At 40.4% G+C, this 17,277-nt stretch overlaps 3 protein-coding genes and 1 long non-coding RNA gene across 11 annotated transcripts in view; 2 read left to right on the top strand and 2 right to left on the bottom strand.

Annotated features, from left to right (window-relative positions):
* LOC127534151 (dedicator of cytokinesis protein 3-like) overlaps window positions 1-17,277 on the top strand; it is a 37,572-nt gene that overhangs the window by 20,144 nt on the left and 151 nt on the right. Inside the window, exons 9-12 of the mRNA XM_051948656.1 lie at window positions 150-238; window positions 971-1,096; window positions 2,840-2,964; window positions 17,213-17,266. Coding sequence (XP_051804616.1) covers window positions 150-238; window positions 971-1,096; window positions 2,840-2,964; window positions 17,213-17,266 — 394 coding nt within the window. The remainder of the gene's footprint in view (window positions 1-149; window positions 239-970; window positions 1,097-2,839; window positions 2,965-17,212; window positions 17,267-17,277) is intronic.
* On the bottom strand, window positions 3,564-8,930 carry LOC127534061 (butyrophilin-like protein 1). 5 transcript variants are annotated; one of them, XM_051948356.1, is made up of 5 exons: window positions 8,655-8,930; window positions 8,223-8,250; window positions 6,393-8,135; window positions 4,774-4,899; window positions 3,564-4,338 (listed from the first exon to the last, which is right to left on the bottom strand). In XM_051948356.1, the coding sequence occupies exons 3-5, from the start codon at window positions 6,691-6,693 to the stop codon at window positions 4,199-4,201; spliced, it is 567 nt and encodes a 188-aa protein (XP_051804316.1). In that variant the 5' UTR covers window positions 6,694-8,135; window positions 8,223-8,250; window positions 8,655-8,930; the 3' UTR covers window positions 3,564-4,198. The 5 variants fall into 5 exon arrangements, with proteins under 5 accessions (XP_051804316.1, XP_051804317.1, XP_051804315.1 ...); XM_051948357.1 differs by lacking the exon at window positions 8,223-8,250 and having other exon boundaries at window positions 8,742-8,930; XM_051948355.1 differs by lacking the exon at window positions 8,223-8,250 and having other exon boundaries at window positions 8,626-8,930.
* Window positions 8,249-9,207, top strand: LOC127534062 (uncharacterized). 2 transcript variants are annotated; one of them, XR_007942008.1, is made up of 3 exons: window positions 8,249-8,263; window positions 8,322-8,812; window positions 9,099-9,207. It is a non-coding gene; the product is annotated as an uncharacterized LOC127534062 (long non-coding RNA). The 2 variants fall into 2 exon arrangements; XR_007942007.1 differs by having other exon boundaries at window positions 9,071-9,182.
* LOC110965028 (butyrophilin-like protein 10) lies at window positions 9,074-14,254 on the bottom strand. Of its 3 annotated transcripts, none has more exons than XM_051948359.1 (3): window positions 13,890-14,148; window positions 11,317-11,643; window positions 9,074-9,611 (listed from the first exon to the last, which is right to left on the bottom strand). In XM_051948359.1, the coding sequence occupies exons 1-3, from the start codon at window positions 13,951-13,953 to the stop codon at window positions 9,562-9,564; spliced, it is 441 nt and encodes a 146-aa protein (XP_051804319.1). In that variant the 5' UTR covers window positions 13,954-14,148; the 3' UTR covers window positions 9,074-9,561. The 3 variants fall into 3 exon arrangements, with proteins under 3 accessions (XP_051804319.1, XP_051804320.1, XP_022069609.2); XM_051948360.1 differs by lacking the exon at window positions 9,074-9,611 and adding an exon at window positions 10,171-10,425 and having other exon boundaries at window positions 13,890-14,254; XM_022213917.2 differs by lacking the exon at window positions 9,074-9,611 and adding an exon at window positions 10,171-10,428 and having other exon boundaries at window positions 13,890-14,253.

Genomic DNA, 17,277 nt, shown 5'->3' on the forward strand with positions numbered 1-17,277 from the left:
AAGAGACACAAAAAAGACACAAAGACACACAAATGATAAAAAAGACACTAAAATGACAAACGGATGCTAAAATAACAAAGACCTAAAAAGATGCTAAAATTAAAGTGTTTCCTGCTGGATGAGACGTTCCTCTGCTTGTTCCTCTTCAGGTGCAACAATGAGAACGAATGGTACCAGATCCACGAGAACATCATCCGCAAGTCCAGCACCAAATACACGGCGCCCAGCACCAGCTATGGTAGGGAACTTAGAACCGTTTTATACGATCTGTTAGTGGGGATTTGTGCATCTCTATGGAGGAGGATTTTATATATTTTTCTGCTAATTTTGTGCTTTTTTATGGTGATTTCACATCTTTTTTTAATGGTTTTTGCATCTGTTCACGGTGTTTTTCCAAAATGTTTTGCTTATTTGTATGTTTGTGGTAATTCCATGTTAGTGGTTATTTTTGCATCTTTACTGAGGATTTTGTGTATTTCTATGATGAGTCCCCATATTTTTATGATTTTTTGCATCTATTTGTGGTAATTTTGGACCATTTTCTGGTGATTTTTTTGTGTAATTTCATGTTTAAAGTGATTTTTTTTTTGCATCTTTCTTGAGGACTTTGTGTGTTTTTCTGGCAATTTTGCATTTTTTCTGGCAATTTCACATCTTTTTTTGATTTTTGCATCTGTTTATGGTAATTTTACAGTTTTTTGGTAATTTTGGGTTTTTTTGTGGTAATTTTAAATGTTTGTGGTGATTTTTTAATCTTCATTGGGGATTTTGTGCATTTTTCTGACAATTTTGCACCTTCTTATGGTGATTTCACATCCATTTATGATTTTTACATCTATTTGTGGTGATTTTGCACCCTTTATTGGTAATTGAACAGTTCCAGGATGCGTCTCCAGATCAAGAACTCCATGAGGAAACTTCCGGCTTCAGTTTGATCCTCTGTCTTCTGGTTTCCTCTCAAACCTTGCAGGTCTGATCATCTCTCTGCAGCTGCTGCGAGGCGACATGGAGCAGGTCCGCAGAGAAAACCCTCTGATCTTCAGCCGGGGCGTCGCCATCACCCGCAAACTGGGCTTCCCGGACGTCATCATGCCCGGTGAGGACGAGTCTGGGGCAAAGCAGCACGATGTTTAAGAATATAGTGTTTAGAATGAACAATACTTCAAAAATAGTCATTAGAATGAGCAATACTTCAATATATAGTCATTAGAATGAGCAATACTTCAAAAAATAATCAATAAAACGCGCAATAATTCAAAAAAATGTTCATTATAACACAAAATCCTTCAAAACATAGTCATGAAAACACACAATACTTCAAAAAATAGCCATTATAGAACAAAATACTTAAAGAAATAATAATTTTAACACACAATACTTAAAAAAGTAATCGTTAGAATCCACTTAAAGCGGTTCAGTCAGAGAAGGAGGAACACGTATATTCAACACATCTCCTTTACCGAGATAATTATCATAGTTTCATGAGAAATGAACATAAAAAACATTAAAATATGAGTAGTCAGCTTTAAATGGTTAGATTTCAGAGAATCACCTGAAAAGAATAAAAACCACTATGAATATAAATAAGATTTAATTAATAGAAGCAAATTTTAATGGAATTAATTAATTAATTTTAATGGTTGACATGTTAATGAAAACTTTACTCTGACAGATTTTGGCTCATCTTATTTGTAATTCAACCAAACAGAGAGAATCTGTAAAACAGCAGAAAATGACAGTTAATTATTCATTAAATTTATGATGGAAAAAGTCCATCAAAAAGTGATAAATCTGGACCCGCCTCTGTGGACTTCAAGGACCTGGAATGTTCTACGTGAGATTAAACTTAAAGACTGGAAGCAGGAAAGGAGAACGTCCCCTGGAGAAAGTTCTAGAGCAGACCTACCGACACCTGGAGTAAGTTCTAGAGGAGACCTACCGACACCTGGAGTAAGTTCTAGAGTAGACCTACCGACACCTGGAGTAAGTTCTAGAGCAGACCTACCGACACCTGGAGAAAGTTCTAGAGTAGACCTACGACACCTGGAGTAAGTTCTAGAGTAGACCTACGACACCTGGAGTAAGTTCTAGAGTAGACCTACGACACCTGGAGATAGTTCTAGAGCAGACCTACCGACACCTGGAGATAGTTCTAGAGTAGACCTACCGACACCTGGAGTAAGTTCTAGAGCAGACCTACCGACACCTGGAGATAGTTCTAGAGTAGACCTACGACACCTGGAGTAAGTTCTAGAGTAGACCTACGACACCTGGAGTAAGTTCTAGAGTAGACCTACGACACCTGGAGAAAGTTCTAGAGCAGACCTACCGACACCTGGAGATAGTTCTAGAGTAGACCTACCGACACCTGGAGTAAGTTCTAGAGTAGACCTACCGACACCTGGAGTAAGTTCTAGAGCAGACCTACCGACACCTGGAGATAGTTCTAGAGTAGACCTACCGACACCTGGAGATAGTTCTAGAGCAGACCTACGACACCTGGAGAAAGTTCTAGAGCAGACCTACCGACACCTGGAGATAGTTCTAGAGTAGACCTACCGACACCTGGAGTAAGTTCTAGAGTAGACCTACGACACCTGGAGAAAGTTCTAGAGCAGACCTACCGACACCTGGAGAAAGTTCTTGAGATCTGCTCCAGAACTTTCTCCAGGGGACGTTCTCCTCTATCCTCCCAGTATGAAGGCAGAACTCTGATCATTGATAAAGTTACTGGAGATGAAGAACTAGATGGTTCTGAGGAGGGTCTAGGGGGAACTGTGTTAGTTTTGGTCGGATTATTTTGGACTGATGGTGAAGGTTCTGTCTGTCGTGGTTCCAGGAGACATCCGGAACGACCTCTACCTGACTCTGGAACGAGGAGACTTTGAGAGAGGAGGGAAGAGCGTCCAGAAGAACATCGAGGTGACCATCTACGTTCTCTACGCCGACGGAGAGATCCTGAAGGTAGGACATCATCTACTTTCTGCTCCAACACCTCGTCGTCATCCTGACCATCTAATCTGGAGGTTATGCAGCAGGTTTTATTAGGCTTTAGGTTAGATTTTTTTTAGATGTATTAAAATGCAGGACATCAACCCTCTAACTCCAGTTTCTCAGCTTTTCATGGTAAATCCTGCAGCTCTGTGGAACCAGAACATCATGTAGAAGAACTCAGACTGTCAGCAGGTAGAAAGACAAAAATCAGGGGGAAAAAAAGAGAAAAAACTAAGGCTGAATTTGAAAAAAAACACCACATTTTTCCATGTGACCAATTCTGAAATAATCGATAGTTTTACAAGCTAAATATTTTTATATCTCTTTACATTTTACAGCCTCAGTAAACATGTGTCTCCATGCTGAATGGATCTCAATCACCTTGCTCCTCTGGTCTGTTTCTGAGCCATGCTGACTTTATTTATTCATCCAGTAGCTTTGGTTTCAGTCTAAAGTTGTCCAAAATAAACCATAAACATAAACTTTACCAAAGTAATATAAAATGACCTAAAAATGATCCAAAACGACAAAATGATGACGGAAACCAGAAAGAAGAAAACAAAAGTGGATTTTTGTGACTTGGTTTATTTATTCCTAAAAACTGTATAATAAACAGTCATAATCACATTTGTCCAGAGATGCTTCCACTGCTGCAGAGTTACATTTTATTGCTCCAATTTGTTTTATTTATTAAAATCCTGAACGAGAGAAGTTCTGTCAGCAGAACTCAAAGGAGACTTCTGTTGTTGTTGCAGTCATCCTGTCAGTGCATTTAAAAAGTCACATTGATAAAAGTGCAGATGTAGAACGTCGTAACACTGAGTCGGAAAAGTAGCATCTATGAAACCAGTGCGATAGCTTAGTCTTCTAAAAATAGCTTCAAGCAGATTTGGAGTTATGAAGTCAGTAACTAATGCTGCACTTGTGGACTGAAGAAGGCCATGAATCTAAAGAGAATTTGCTTCTAAAGTTCATGACATGACCATCATATACCCGTGTGTCATTGCTACTGGACAATAAAGGAAGCTCATCGTACAGTAGATATAATCAGCAAATGGACCACAATGAAACAACCTGCCTGAGGGTTCATGAAGCGTTTTTCAAGGACACTTTGGCTCATTGAGAACATAGAGACAGGAAACCGGGGGAGAAGAGTAACTGGCAGTGGGTTGGGGACTATAGCTCCTCTTTATAGGTCTTTACATCAACCTGTTGATCTTCCAGCACCTTGATCCATATTGATCATCATAGATTGTTCTTCTTCTCTTATTCCTACGACGTGGCTGTTGGGAGCTCCTGGATTTGTCTGACTGTTGTTGGACGGCGCTGCTCCGTCATGTTGGTCTGTGGAGATCAACATGTTTATGCTTGGATGTTTCTCAGACTTCACATGTAACCACAGACAGACGTTCTTTATAGCATGACGACCCTTCATGTCTCATTAAACCAGGACCACGTTAGAACCCTTCATGTCTCATTAAACCAGGACCACGTTAGAACCCTTCATGTCTTATTACACCAGTATCATGTGTAGAACGTTAAATTAGATCCTGGCTTCATTTCAGCTGGTTGTCCTCTACAGACATTACTGACAACCTGAAGGTTCTAACATCAGCTAGAAGACCTTCATATCATCTCTACTGTTAATTAGGTCTATGTTCTGTAAATGTCCTGCCAAGGTTTTTTGTGTTCTCCAGCACCACTATGGTAGGAATGAATGTAGCACTGGACAGTAGGACAGAAACTATGAGCTGTGTTGGACTGACTGTTTAAACTCACCTCTCTTACACCTTCGAATGAACCACAGGACCACAATAAGAAAAACTCCAACGAAGACCCCGAGTACGAACATACCGGCTAGCAAACCCACTTGATCTGGAGGTTTACATTCTTCAAACATTTTCCCTGAAACATGACAAAAAGCAAACATAGCAGTGTCACCTACAGTAGGATCAACCAAAAGTAGACAACAACACCGTCACCTACAGCGCTGAACATATTTATCAGACCATGATTGATTGAGAATCCAAACTACAGTTATTTACTTTCATTCCTGAACAGAAACATTAGTTTTAGTGGTCCTTTGTAATTCTGGATTTATTTCTAACTTCTGGCTCATATTTGGGTCTAAAAACGTGAATTCAGTTTCCTGTTGAACGCGGTGAAGTGTAGAGAACTCACTGAATTAAAGCCTTCATGATGCTGGACGGTCTTTGAAACATAAATGTTTCTCACAGGGTGGTCCAGTAAGACTTGGACACCTTTACAGAGACTGGTTCTTAGAAAATGGACCAAGGAAGAGATCTAAAACTAAAGCTAACTGAAGCAGATGTCAGGAATCTCAAGATCTGAAGTTCTAGAGACAGAAGGAAGAACTCTGCTGGTCTTCAGGCAGAGATTAATGCTTCTAGATCAGGATCTGATGAAGTCTCCAGAAAGAAGGAACAAAGCTTAAAGGGAAGAGCTGCTAAGAATACATTACTGAGGCCTTCAAACATCCAAAAACACCAAAATCTGTCACAGACACTGGATTGTAGAAGACAGGAAGAAGGTTCTCTGGATGGACGAGTCCAAGTTTGAACTCTTGGGTCAGCATCGTTGCATTTATGTCCTCAGAAATGCTGGAGAACGCTTTGATGCTAGACGGATCACGGTGAAACACGGTGGAGATTCCATGATAGTGTGATGCTCCATTAGTTCACATCCATGACATCATGAACTAGAAGGTTGACTCCAATGTCTTGGTGCATCATGGAACCCCTTCTGGGCTGAACCTGATTAGTCGTAGGCTTATAGATGAAGAAGACAACGATCCCAAACAGACTTCAAAGCTGAGCAGAGACTACTGGACCAAGACAAAGGAATCTGGACTTCTGGAACTGATGGACCAGCCGAGTCAAAGTCCAGACTGGAGTCCTAGAGAACAGATCTGGGATTTATTGAACTCAAAGGTTTCATCCAAAGCAAGTCCCTGGGAACATCTAGAAACTACCTGGAACTCAGTAACAGAAGAGCCTGTTGGAGAGTCCATAAAAACAAGAAACAGCTGTTATCGGGGTCTAGGGAGGTCACAGAAAACACTAAGATTGAAAGGTGAAGGGTTTAGTTCAGGCAACTGGACGTATTCAAGAATACGTCCAGTTGCCTGAACTAAACCCTTCACCTTAAGATGACCTGGACGACTGAGAACCTTCACAGACATTAAGATTCATAGTTAATATCTGTGGAGAAGGACTAATTAGTTTGACTAATAAATAAAAAATACAAGATTAAATTTGAAACAGGTTTTTGACAGATGTCTAAAATAGTTGTTTTTTTGTTTACATGACTGGTGGTCTAATGAATTTGTTCAACGCTGTAGATCCAGAAAAAACAACTTCAAAGGATGTGCATCTCACCCGGCACGTCCACCTCAGAGGTCGTCCTGTGATGGACTTCCTGCTGTGTGGCCACGCACTGGAACCGGTTGGTTCTGGTTCTGGTCACGGTGGCGATGAGGGAAACAGAGAAGCCTTTTCCTTCTTTAGAGACCAGCGGCTCTGTAGCAGAAGAGACGTTTCCATCGCTGTCCCGCCATTCTAAGGAAGGCTCAGGAAAAGCATCTCTGACCTCGCAGAGCAGCGGAACTCCGTCCTCCGTGGCGTTCAGGATCCGGATCTGAGGCTTTAGAACGGTACCTGAGAACAGTAGCGACGCCATATCATCACATGTGGCTGTTTGATCACACAGTGTTTCAGCAAGACAGAAAACTAAAACGTAAGCAGCAAAAACACACTTTAACAAAACTAAAATTAACTTCTAACATTTCCATTTTTCTTCAAGACTTGTTCAGTATTTTCTGCTTCATCAACTGAACCCTGAGCAGCTTCACTCTGATTTCTAATCTGAAGTCCTACAGCTCTGAGGAACCAGAAAGGAAAAGAAAGTCAAATTTGACAAAAAAAAACAAAGAACCAATCAATACAGACGTTTTTCCACAAGTGTTATCAATTCTGAAAAAAAAAGTTCAATACCCTAAATATATTTATCTGATTACATTTCCCAGCCTCAGTAAACCTGTTTCTTCATGCTTCAAATTCAGAAAACTTTGTTTATCCCTAGGAGGTTGGATGGATCTCAACAACGTGCTCCTCTGTTCTGTTTCTCATCCATGCTGACTTTATTTATTCATCCAGTAGCTTTGGTTTTGCTCTGTCTAAAGTTGTCCAAAATAATTTAAAACTTTACCAAAGTAACATTAAATTTAAAAAATGACCTAAAATGTTCCACAATGACTCAAAACTCATCTAAAATAACCTGAAACTTGTCCAGAAATGTCCAGATTCAATTGAAAACTGTCCAAAATGACTTGAAACTAGTAAAAAAAAAAAAAAAAGACTCAAGCTGTGCTGCAGAGCACTGACTTTTAAAGTCCTTTTACAGAATCTGGTGTAAACTGTTTTTGTCACAAATTATGTGTTCTAGCTCAGATTTTTATTGAGAAATGGAAATGTTTTGGTGATTATTATTACTTTTTCCCCAAGAAAACAAGCCTTTTAAAACCACTGGTGGGTTTTAGGGTTCAGAGGGTTACAGAATCAATAAAAAACAAACAAACCATAAACTTATCAAACCGTACTGAGAATCATTAGTTGTAGCCTTAATTTAACCGCCTTTAACTGTTGCTGCAGTAAAACCTGTCTCACACATTTTGTATTTTGTCTAAACATCAGTCAGTGTGAGACTCCATGAAGTCCTGACTTCAGTGTGTTCTTAATAACTTGGGACACTTAATCTTAATATTGAAACCAGAAATACAGATTTAACAAGAGCAAGAAGTATTCATAACTGTTTTCTTTTCAATAATGTCACTGCTCCTGATGATTTCACAGACGTCTAAATATGCAGTGTTCACCGCTGTCATCAGTATTCTCAGATATATTAATAGAAGGGAAGGTTTGTTTGACAACCCTGGATTAACAGGAAGTACTTTGAGTTGAATGAAAGTCAAACCGGTCAAGGGATAAAAGATGCAGATACACAGACCTAGAGATAGAAAGTGTTGATACTCAGACCTAGAGATAGAAAGTGTTGATACCCAGACCTAGAGATAGAAGGTGTTGATACCCAGACCTAGAGATAGAAGGTGTTGATACTCAGACCTAGAGATGGAAAGTGTTGATACTCAGACCTAGAGATGGAAAGTGTTGATACTCAGACCTAGAGATAGAAGGCGTCGATACTCAGACCTAGAGATAAAGGTGTTGATACTCAGACCTAGAAATAGAAGGTGTTGATACCCAGCCCTAGAGATAGAAGGTGTTGATACCCAGACCTAGAGATAGAAGGTGTTGATACCCAGCCCTAGAGATAGAAGGTGTTGATACCCAGACCTAGAGATAGAAGGTGTTGATACCCAGACCTAGAGATAGAAGGTGTTGATACCCAGACCTAGAGATAGAAAGCGTCGATACCCAGACCTAGAGATAGGAGGTGTTGATACCCAGACCTAGAGATAGGAGGTGTTGATACCCAGACCTAGAGATAGAAGGCGTTGATACCCAGACCTAGAGATGGAAGGCGTCGATACCCAGACCTAGAGATAAAGGTGTTGATACCCAGACCTAGAGATAAAGGCGTTGATACCCAGACCTAGAGATAAAAAGTGTTGATACCCAGACCTAGAGATAGGAGGTGTTGATACTCAGACCTAGAGATAGAAGGCGTTGATACCCAAACCTAGAGATGGAAGGCGTCGATACTCAGACCTAGAGATAGAAGGTGTTGATACCCAGACCTAGAGATAGAAGGTGTTGATACCCAGACCTAGAGATAGAAGGTGTTGATACCCAGACCTAGAGATAGAAGGCGTCGATACCCAGACCTAGAGATAAAAAGTGTTGATACCCAGACCTAGAGATAGGAGGTGTTGATACTCAGACCTAGAGATAGAAAGCGTCGATACCCAGACCTAGAGATGGAAGGCGTCGATACCCAGACCTAGAGATAAAGGTGTTGATACCCAGACCTAGAGATAAAGGCGTTGATACCCAGACCTAGAGATGGAAGGCGTCGATACCCAGACCTAGAGATAAAGGTGTTGATACCCAGACCTAGAGATAAAGGCGTTGATACCCAGACCTAGAGATAAAAAGTGTTGATACCCAGACCTAGAGATAGAAGGTGTTGATACCCAGACCTAGAGATAGAAGGTGTTGATACCCAGACCTAGAGATGGAAGGCGTCGATACCCAGACCTAGAGATAAAGGTGTTGATACCCAGACCTAGAGATAAAGGCGTTGATACCCAGACCTAGAGATAAAAAGTGTTGATACTCAGACCTAGAGATAGAAGGTGTTGATACCCAGACCTAGAGATAGAAGGCGTTGATACCCAGACCTAGAGATAGAAGGCGTCGATACCCAGACCTAGAGATAAAAAGTGTTGATACCCAGACCTAGAGATAAAAAGTGTTGATACCCAGACCTAGAGATAAAGGTGTGGATACCCAGACCTAGAGATAGAAGGTGTTGATACTCAGACCCAGGGACACACTGCAAACGTAGACATCAGTGGCACCATCAGGATCAGGACTTACCGGGTATGTTTTCAGCTGATCTGTCTTTCAGGATGTAGTCTTGAAAACAAAAACAGAACATGAGCACAGAATGTTAGAGCGCTGTGGGTTTAAAACTTCTATTACATGAAGAGGACGTTCTGTCGGTCAGTTTGTGGATTATCTGCTTTACTGAGGCTCATGTTTTTGGGTTTGGATTAGGGAAGTTAATTAACAGTTGTCAATTGATGAATTGATGATTAATACAGCAGAAGATGATTGAATGCATGCCAGTAGATTATCTGTAGATTATCTGTGGTATCTGGTCCATCCACCAGATGGAGCTCTTCCTGTTTACTCCACCCCTCAATCACATGCAATCAACCAGATTTTAAATGATTAAGGGCATGATTAATTATTTTTTGTCATTTTGGACAATATTTGAGTTATTTTAGACAATTATTGAGTCATTTTGGTCTTTTTGTGATTTTAAACAGATTTTAAGTGTTAAATATTATTTGCTGAGTTAACAGACTTGTTCAGTCTCCTGTTTTTGTGGGTTTTTTCATTGTAAAGTGTTATTAAGCTCATTTCAGACGACAAGCATTGATTAGTAAGCAAGCAAGCAGAAACATTAAGGTAATGTTGGGAAAGGTCAAGCAAACACATTTTAATAGAAAAAGGAATCATTTAGATCACCCAGAGCTCCTACTTTAAAAACCTATCTGTCAGGGATGGGAGCTGGTGTTGTGCTGACACATGGAGAAAACAGCTCAGCACAAGGTGTAGGTCACCTGTTGTGAAGGTTGAAGCAGAGCAGAAAGCAGGAAACAAGAAGCTCAGAGCTGAAGACGTCATTCAGGAAGGAAGCAGGACGACTTCTTACACTGACCGACTTCTAAAAGAAACTCAAGGTTAAAGCGTGACACGGCAAATATGACGTGTGGATTAGTTTCTATATGACTGTTACTGTCGCTTCTCTTTAAATCCTCTAAAATGCACTCAAGTACACTGTGAAAAACATGAAACAGTGAAAATCTGGCAGCAAAAAACAGATTAAAACCCATTGGAGTAACTGTGATGTTCAAAATAAGGAAAATCTGTAGAACTCCAGTTACCAATGACTGAGCATCCTTCTACCTTTAACATGTATAAAGTCATTTCAAATAACATCAAATACCTGCAGCTCATTAAATACAACAGAGCTGTGGAACTTTATGATCACATTCTGTAAAAGAGTGAATCAGTATTTGTAAAAATACAGATTTCTGATGGGGGCGTTACTTATAGGTTGTTTTTTTTCTTCAGTCAACACATTGATTCTATTTTTTCTGTAATTTTATTAAATATTCTCTGGAATTTAACAAAACAGTGAAATTAAAGATCAGTTAAAAAGAATGATGTACCATTATTGATTCTTTTTGTTTCAAATGTTGGCATTATTTGTTTGCTGATTGAAGTACAGTACAAACAAAATACTGTAATTTTATGGTCAAACATTGTAGAGCAAATGATCAGCTTTAAAAACACCAGCTTTGATGTGAAGTTTAGTTTTTTAGGGTTAATATGTCCATTCATACTTGTTTCTGTGATTTCACCAGTTATTGTGTTTGTTTTATATTTAAACAGGGAAATCCACAAAACAACAGTAAATAGTTCTAAAAAAGCTGCAGTAGAAATCTGTTTAAAACATTCTTTTACAGCGTACAGCTGTTAGCATCTGGACTGTTTCAGAGTCAAACTAAACATTTCTGTTCTTTACTCTAGTTGCTATGGAAACACTCACGGACAGTCAGCCAAACGTAGTACTTCCTGTGGGGGTCAAAGTCAGGGAAGATGCAGGTGTAGTTTCCGCTGTCGGCCACGATGGTGTCTCTGATGGTGATGGAGGCGTTTCCGTTCTTCAGCTCCTCTGCAAAGTGAAACACTCGGCCTCTGAACTGCTGATCTTGGCCATCCATGCCTTTACCGTAGTAATCACCGCGAGCATAAATGAACACCTCCTGCCTGCCTTCCTGCCCGTCTTTCTTCCAGTCAAACACCTTCTGCTTGATGCTGTCATTGTTGCCAAGGGAACAGGGTAACGTAGCATCACTTCCTTCTTCCACCACCACTTCAGGACAAGAAGACAAAAACAAGAATCAATCAGTAGAGACTGACAAAGGTGAAACACCAGAACCTCCTTCATTCTATTTATCAGTTGTCCAATAATCCCCTATCAGAAAGTTTCATATTTATTCAGATTTACTTTAGATTCTGCTAATGACTCAGGTTTACACATCCACAGCATGTCCTGAAAATTCCCAAAACCAAGAGATGTGGCTGGAATAGTAGGAATCCTGCTGAGTGGTTGAGGAAAGGGGTCCAAGTTTAGAGTAAAATACTGTCAGGGTTAATGTGTACCAAATGATTTACCTGCAGCACCTGGCTGAGGTCAACAAGGCAGCACTGCTGACCTCAGACCGGAACCTTAATGCTATATATGTATGTCACAGGCCAAATTAGAATCCAGGCAGATTTAGAATCCGCCTAGGCAGAATTAGAATTTTGATTTCTCCTTGGCCAAATCAAAATCCTACCATGGTGGTTGTACGGATTTCAATCCTGATATATCAATAGCCTGTATATTAGAAAGAATAACCCTAACCCTCTAACAGGATTTTGGTGTACAGTATATGAAAAAAAAAAACCCAGAAACTACTTTGACAACATCATTTTTTCCCTGTTTATGTTGCCAAGTGTTGAGGACAAAAGTTTACAGTGCTTCTAAAATAATTATTTACCTTGTATCTAAAACCAAATTGCAAGGTACATAATGTTAGGGAAAACAAATAATTACATTAACAGAGCATACCATATTCAAAACCCTTCAAATTTCAATCTGGCCTAGGCGAAATCAAAATTCTAATTCTGCCCAGTCGGATTTAAAATCTGCCTGGATTCTAATTTGGCCTGTGACATATACGCGTGTGTGTGGATATATACACACACACCTGTCACTCTAGGAATCAGGAAAGAGAATAGCTTAAAGATAGGAAGAAAAAAAGGTCTGTGTGTATACACACACACACACATTTTGTATTATATTGTTTCATATTATTTTCATTTATATTTTTGATTAATTTCTCTTTTTTCTTCCCCTGTTTATGTTGTTATTCTCTTTCCTGATTCCCAGAGTGACACCAACAGCTGAAACTCAATTCCTCGTGTTATTGTATAGTGTATATAAGTATAAATGTATTACGGTATCATTCTTTATTATGATTCTGAAATCTTCCCACAGACACCGATTCCGCAAACATTACATGTGACGTAAATGTCGTCATCCGCCCTACCACACACATGCGCACTGAGACGGCGCTTTCAGCAGAATAGTTTGTAGTTTTCCTCGGGTTTTTTCGTTAAAGTGGTCGCTGGTGGAGGATCTTTGAGTTCTTCGTGATTCGTTCGGTGGCGACCAAATCCAGCAGTAAGTCCTCATTTCTCCAGAAATTCAGATCTGCGTTCACAGGAACCAGATACGGAACTTTGGTCTGTCCGGTTCGGTACGAGGTGTGTGTCCCTCGGATCTGCCAGTTTAATCCTTTATACTCATTGTTTATGTCCCAGAGCTGAACTTCACAGCAGCATGTGGGCTACCAGGAGACCACACATCAGACCTTTAGCTTCAGTCTGGTAGAGGAGTTGGAACAATCTGGCGACTAAAACTTTCTGTTTTATTAGAAAACATTTCAGCGGAAAAAACAAGCTGCTGAATCTGGCCTGTTTCACTTCAACGACGGCTGCTTTAGACGTTTAATAAAAGTTCAGCGATGCATCAGACCTCCAACTCATAAATACATAAAGGAGTTAGTCTGCATAGAAAACAGCTGACAGTACGTCACTTTACGGAATGACGTACGCTAACACTACTTTACGGAATGACGTACAGCTAACACTACGTAAATGACGTACAGCTAACCATAGCTAACCAGCTAGGCTAAAACCCAAACCAGGCTAAAACCCAAACCAGGCTACAGCCTGCAGCGCGGTGCGCGTCACAAAATCAATGCATAGCATGCGAGAAACTGACGGATCCTGTGAACACGAACCTTTAAAAAAATAAATAAACTGTAAACCAGCAGCTGCAGCTGTTTCTAGCATCTCGATAACAGCCTGAACGGTGCTCCGTTAACGTGCCCTACCACCGGTACCCACCTGTAGATATGTAGACCCAATGTCCGGTTTTAACGCCCAGCATTACAACAGACAGCACAGCCTGGACATTCAGCAGTCCCTCCCGTTACCACCAGCTCCTCCATCACCGGAGAGCTGTGATGGTATCTCGGTACTAACCGTATAAATGACCTGTTGTCTTACCGATTTCACTCATCGATGCCGTGATCCCGGAGACGGTGAGGAGGAGGAGGACAGTCTGGTCCATGGTTCTGGTTCAGAGACTCTGTAGAACCCAGTGATGGAATAACAGCAATAAATTAACGGATTTATTTTTCCGGTAACGGGTAATCTAAGTGATTACTATTTCTATCGTTACAACGCCGTTACCGACAATTACACGGGACGTTATAAACTCAACTGCTCACTGCAGATCCTCTGATCAGACTGCCTGGTTGGCTTTGTTTTGGTGAGGAGGAGAGACTGACGTAGAAGTATCGGCTTTTGGGAAGCCAATGGGAGTGCAGTATTCCTTCGTCTCACACAGAGCCCGAGAGAGTTCCCGTCTCACATTGTGTGAAACCGACATGGTGCGTTTAAATACTGCAAGAAAACTCGGATGAAAACACACAGTTGCTTTCTGCCACGAAATAAGGAATTGGAACACTTCGGTTTCTCATTACATGATCATGTAAATGAATAAATCAGAGCATTCTCATTTTTATCTTCTGATTACTGGAGAAGCTCTGAATGTTCTCAGATCTTGTAATTCTTAAGTCATTAAATGCAGTAGCACTGGTTATAAAGAGGCGTTAATACAGAGTTAATACACATAATAAATACTCTAGAAGAGGATCAGAGGTTCTCGACCTGCAGTGGAAACTCACATCTGATGGGTCGTTATCAGGAGATTTATTGAAAGTCCACGTTTCTTCAATGTGTCTACGTTTTCCGTTGTTCATTGAAGGCAACACCAGGTTCCCAAATCAGTGTCTTCTTCTGGCTTTCATGTGATCTTTGTTTGATTTGTTGACGTTATTATCTTTTATCCTTCGTTAATTCACTTCTATTCATATTTCTCTTATGATCAGTACTTTTAGCCTCATTTTTATGGTTTTACTCCATTTTATTTTAGTACACTTGTTCTTTTTCCTTTAGATGAATATTATTATTGTTTTAGCTGATGTTAGATTGATTTACTTTGTAACATTTTACTGAATTTAACTGTTTGTCTTCCTGAGTATCTTTTTTTTCTTTTTTGTTCTGTTTGTGAAGATTGTATTCTAGTAGTTCTCTCAGTGTCTGAATGTGATCAGGAACTGACTGCCAAATCCAATCAATTCAGTACAATTTAGAAACACTGAGACTATATTTACTGTCACTAAACATTTCAGTATTCAGATTTATAATGTTCTCCTCTCAGTAAGTAAAAGAAGGGCTGAACTTTAAAAAACATCTGACAGGAAATAAAAGAGCTTTTGAAAAACGATGTAACTTCAAATATAGTTTAGAAAGCGCTTTTTCCCTTTTTTCTTCAATTGTCTTAATCAACTTCACTACAGACATCTCATCGGATGTTATCTATAGTCACACAAAACCTACTTCCTGTTTTTTGTGGCTGGCTGTGACAGGAGCTGCAAGATTGTATCACTTCATTCACTGATCTTCAACCATTTTCAAAACACCAAAACCACTAGAAGAACAGTTCAGGAAACAAAGGAAGCAGCCTTCACTTTTAAAATCCCCTGATAGTTTAGTGACTACACACTTTGTGAAACCAGTAACCTGCTGAAAACTGTAACGTTGTTCTTGTCTTCATGGGACAGAATCTGATGAATCCTCCAAACGTTATCTGAATGTTGTCATCTAAACGTGATGTCTTGGTTCACTTTTAGCCTCATGTGAAGGATGAATGTCCTTAAAATGCTCCTCAGATTACTTGTAGAAACGTTCCCTGCTGGCTGGGACGACAGAAAACACAAAACTGTTCACAGGTTTGTTCCACATGTGGGTATTTATCGCAATATATTTATTGGGTTTTCACATTTTAACACAATAATAGCAACCTAGTAGTGGTGATGTTTGTCATCACTACGGAAAACAGACAGATATGGACAATACAGGGTGTCCAGAAAAATGTGTACACCTTTTAGCAGCTGATAACTCCTGTTTACTTGAACTTGCTGTGACAGTCTGTTATGCCAAGCATTAGAGAAGACTTTGAAGAAGAGTTTTATTTTCAGCAAGATGGGGCACCCCCATAGCCTAGCCACACTAGACAACCCACGGCAATGAATTTAATTCTCTGCCAGAGTGGGTCTAGTTACCCTCCATAAGGCTCGAGGCTGGATTCTCCTAAAACTGGCCGGACCAATCACCATGAAGTGTAGAGTCAGAAGGCGGGCGTAACTAAGTGACGACAGAGGCGCGACGATTCTGACAGAAACAACCGGAAACAATAAACAGTTATCTTTGGACTCGGCTTTGGCCACAGCCCTTAAAGATTTGAAGCTAAAATTCAACTTGAAAGATAATCAAAGGACGGCACTGAAGTGTTTCATTGAGAAGAAAGACGTATTTGGACTTATGCCGACGGGATATGGCAAATCCTTAATATACCAGTTGGCTCCGCTGGTTGGGAAGCTAATGGGACTTTGCCACAATCCGCCGGTGCTCTAGGAACTACGTCAGCCTATTCGTTGCGCTGATTGGTTGTATACCTACCCAACTGCTGCAGAGGGATTTGATAGACAACCTTTTAGCCCGCCTCCCTCCCTGTCGAGCGTTCCTAGACCCTTGTGCCTTCAGAATTCAGAAACATGGGTCTAGTGTGGCTAGGCTAGCACCCCCACACTACCATCATGATGTTTGGTCCTTCCTTGATGAGATCTTTCCAAACAGGTGGATTGGACGGAGGGGTTTTGTTGAATACCCTCCACATTCACCAGACCTCACACCAGACTTCTTTTTATGGGGATACCTCAAAGACAAAGTCTACGCAATGAGACCTGCAGCAGTCACTGAACTGAGAGCAACCATTGAACGTGAATGCACACAGATACCAAGGGAACTGTTTCATGATGTGTGCTATTCCATCACTTCACGTTGTCGGCAGTGTCTGGACCAGAACGGACATCAGTTTGAGAACAGGCGGTGACAAAACAATAGAATGGTGTTTGTGAATTCTTTTACATATTGAAAATTAAACAAATTATAATAAACACCTAGTTTACCATTATTTAAAGTCTGTATAATTTTTTTGGGACACCCTGTATATACATAGACATATCTATATTATCTATATCGATGTTTATAGATAGATAGATATAAATCAAGGAGTCCAAAAGAAGTCCTATGGAGGATACCTGTTATCAAACACTAACTTCAGGTAGATGTCCTGGTCCTAATAGAACTCTGCTGTTTCAACAGGGTTCTCCTAGTAGAACTGTTTGGATCTACTCGTCTGGTACTACAGATCCTGGTTCTGGACTCACTGCTGCTGTGTATTGGTCTGGTTCTGTCTGCAGGACTGCATCAGTCTGGGTTCAGGGGAACCCAACCTGCCGGAGCACCGTTCCTTCGTCTCTACACA

Source organism: Acanthochromis polyacanthus, chromosome 5, assembly GCF_021347895.1.
Source record: "Acanthochromis polyacanthus isolate Apoly-LR-REF ecotype Palm Island chromosome 5, KAUST_Apoly_ChrSc, whole genome shotgun sequence".
Lineage (NCBI taxonomy): Eukaryota > Metazoa > Chordata > Actinopteri > Pomacentridae > Acanthochromis > Acanthochromis polyacanthus.

Coding starts and splice junctions, on each gene's coding strand:
- LOC127534061 (XM_051948357.1), bottom strand. CDS start 6,693: ATGGCGTCGCTACTGTTCTCAGGTACCGTTCTAAAGCCTCAGATCCGG. Junction 4,900..6,392: donor CTCTGAGGTGGACGTGCCGG/GTGAGATGCACA, acceptor GTCATGTTTCAG/GGAAAATGTTTGAAGAATGT. Junction 4,339..4,773: donor CATTCGAAGGTGTAAGAGAG/GTGAGTTTAAAC, acceptor TGATCTCCACAG/ACCAACATGACGGAGCAGCG.
- LOC110965028 (XM_051948359.1), bottom strand. CDS start 13,953: ATGGACCAGACTGTCCTCCTCCTCCTCACCGTCTCCGGGATCACGGCA. Junction 11,644..13,889: donor GGCATCGATGAGTGAAATCG/GTAAGACAACAG, acceptor CTTGTCCTGAAG/TGGTGGTGGAAGAAGGAAGT. Junction 9,612..11,316: donor CTACGTTTGGCTGACTGTCC/GTGAGTGTTTCC, acceptor TTTGTTTTCAAG/ACTACATCCTGAAAGACAGA.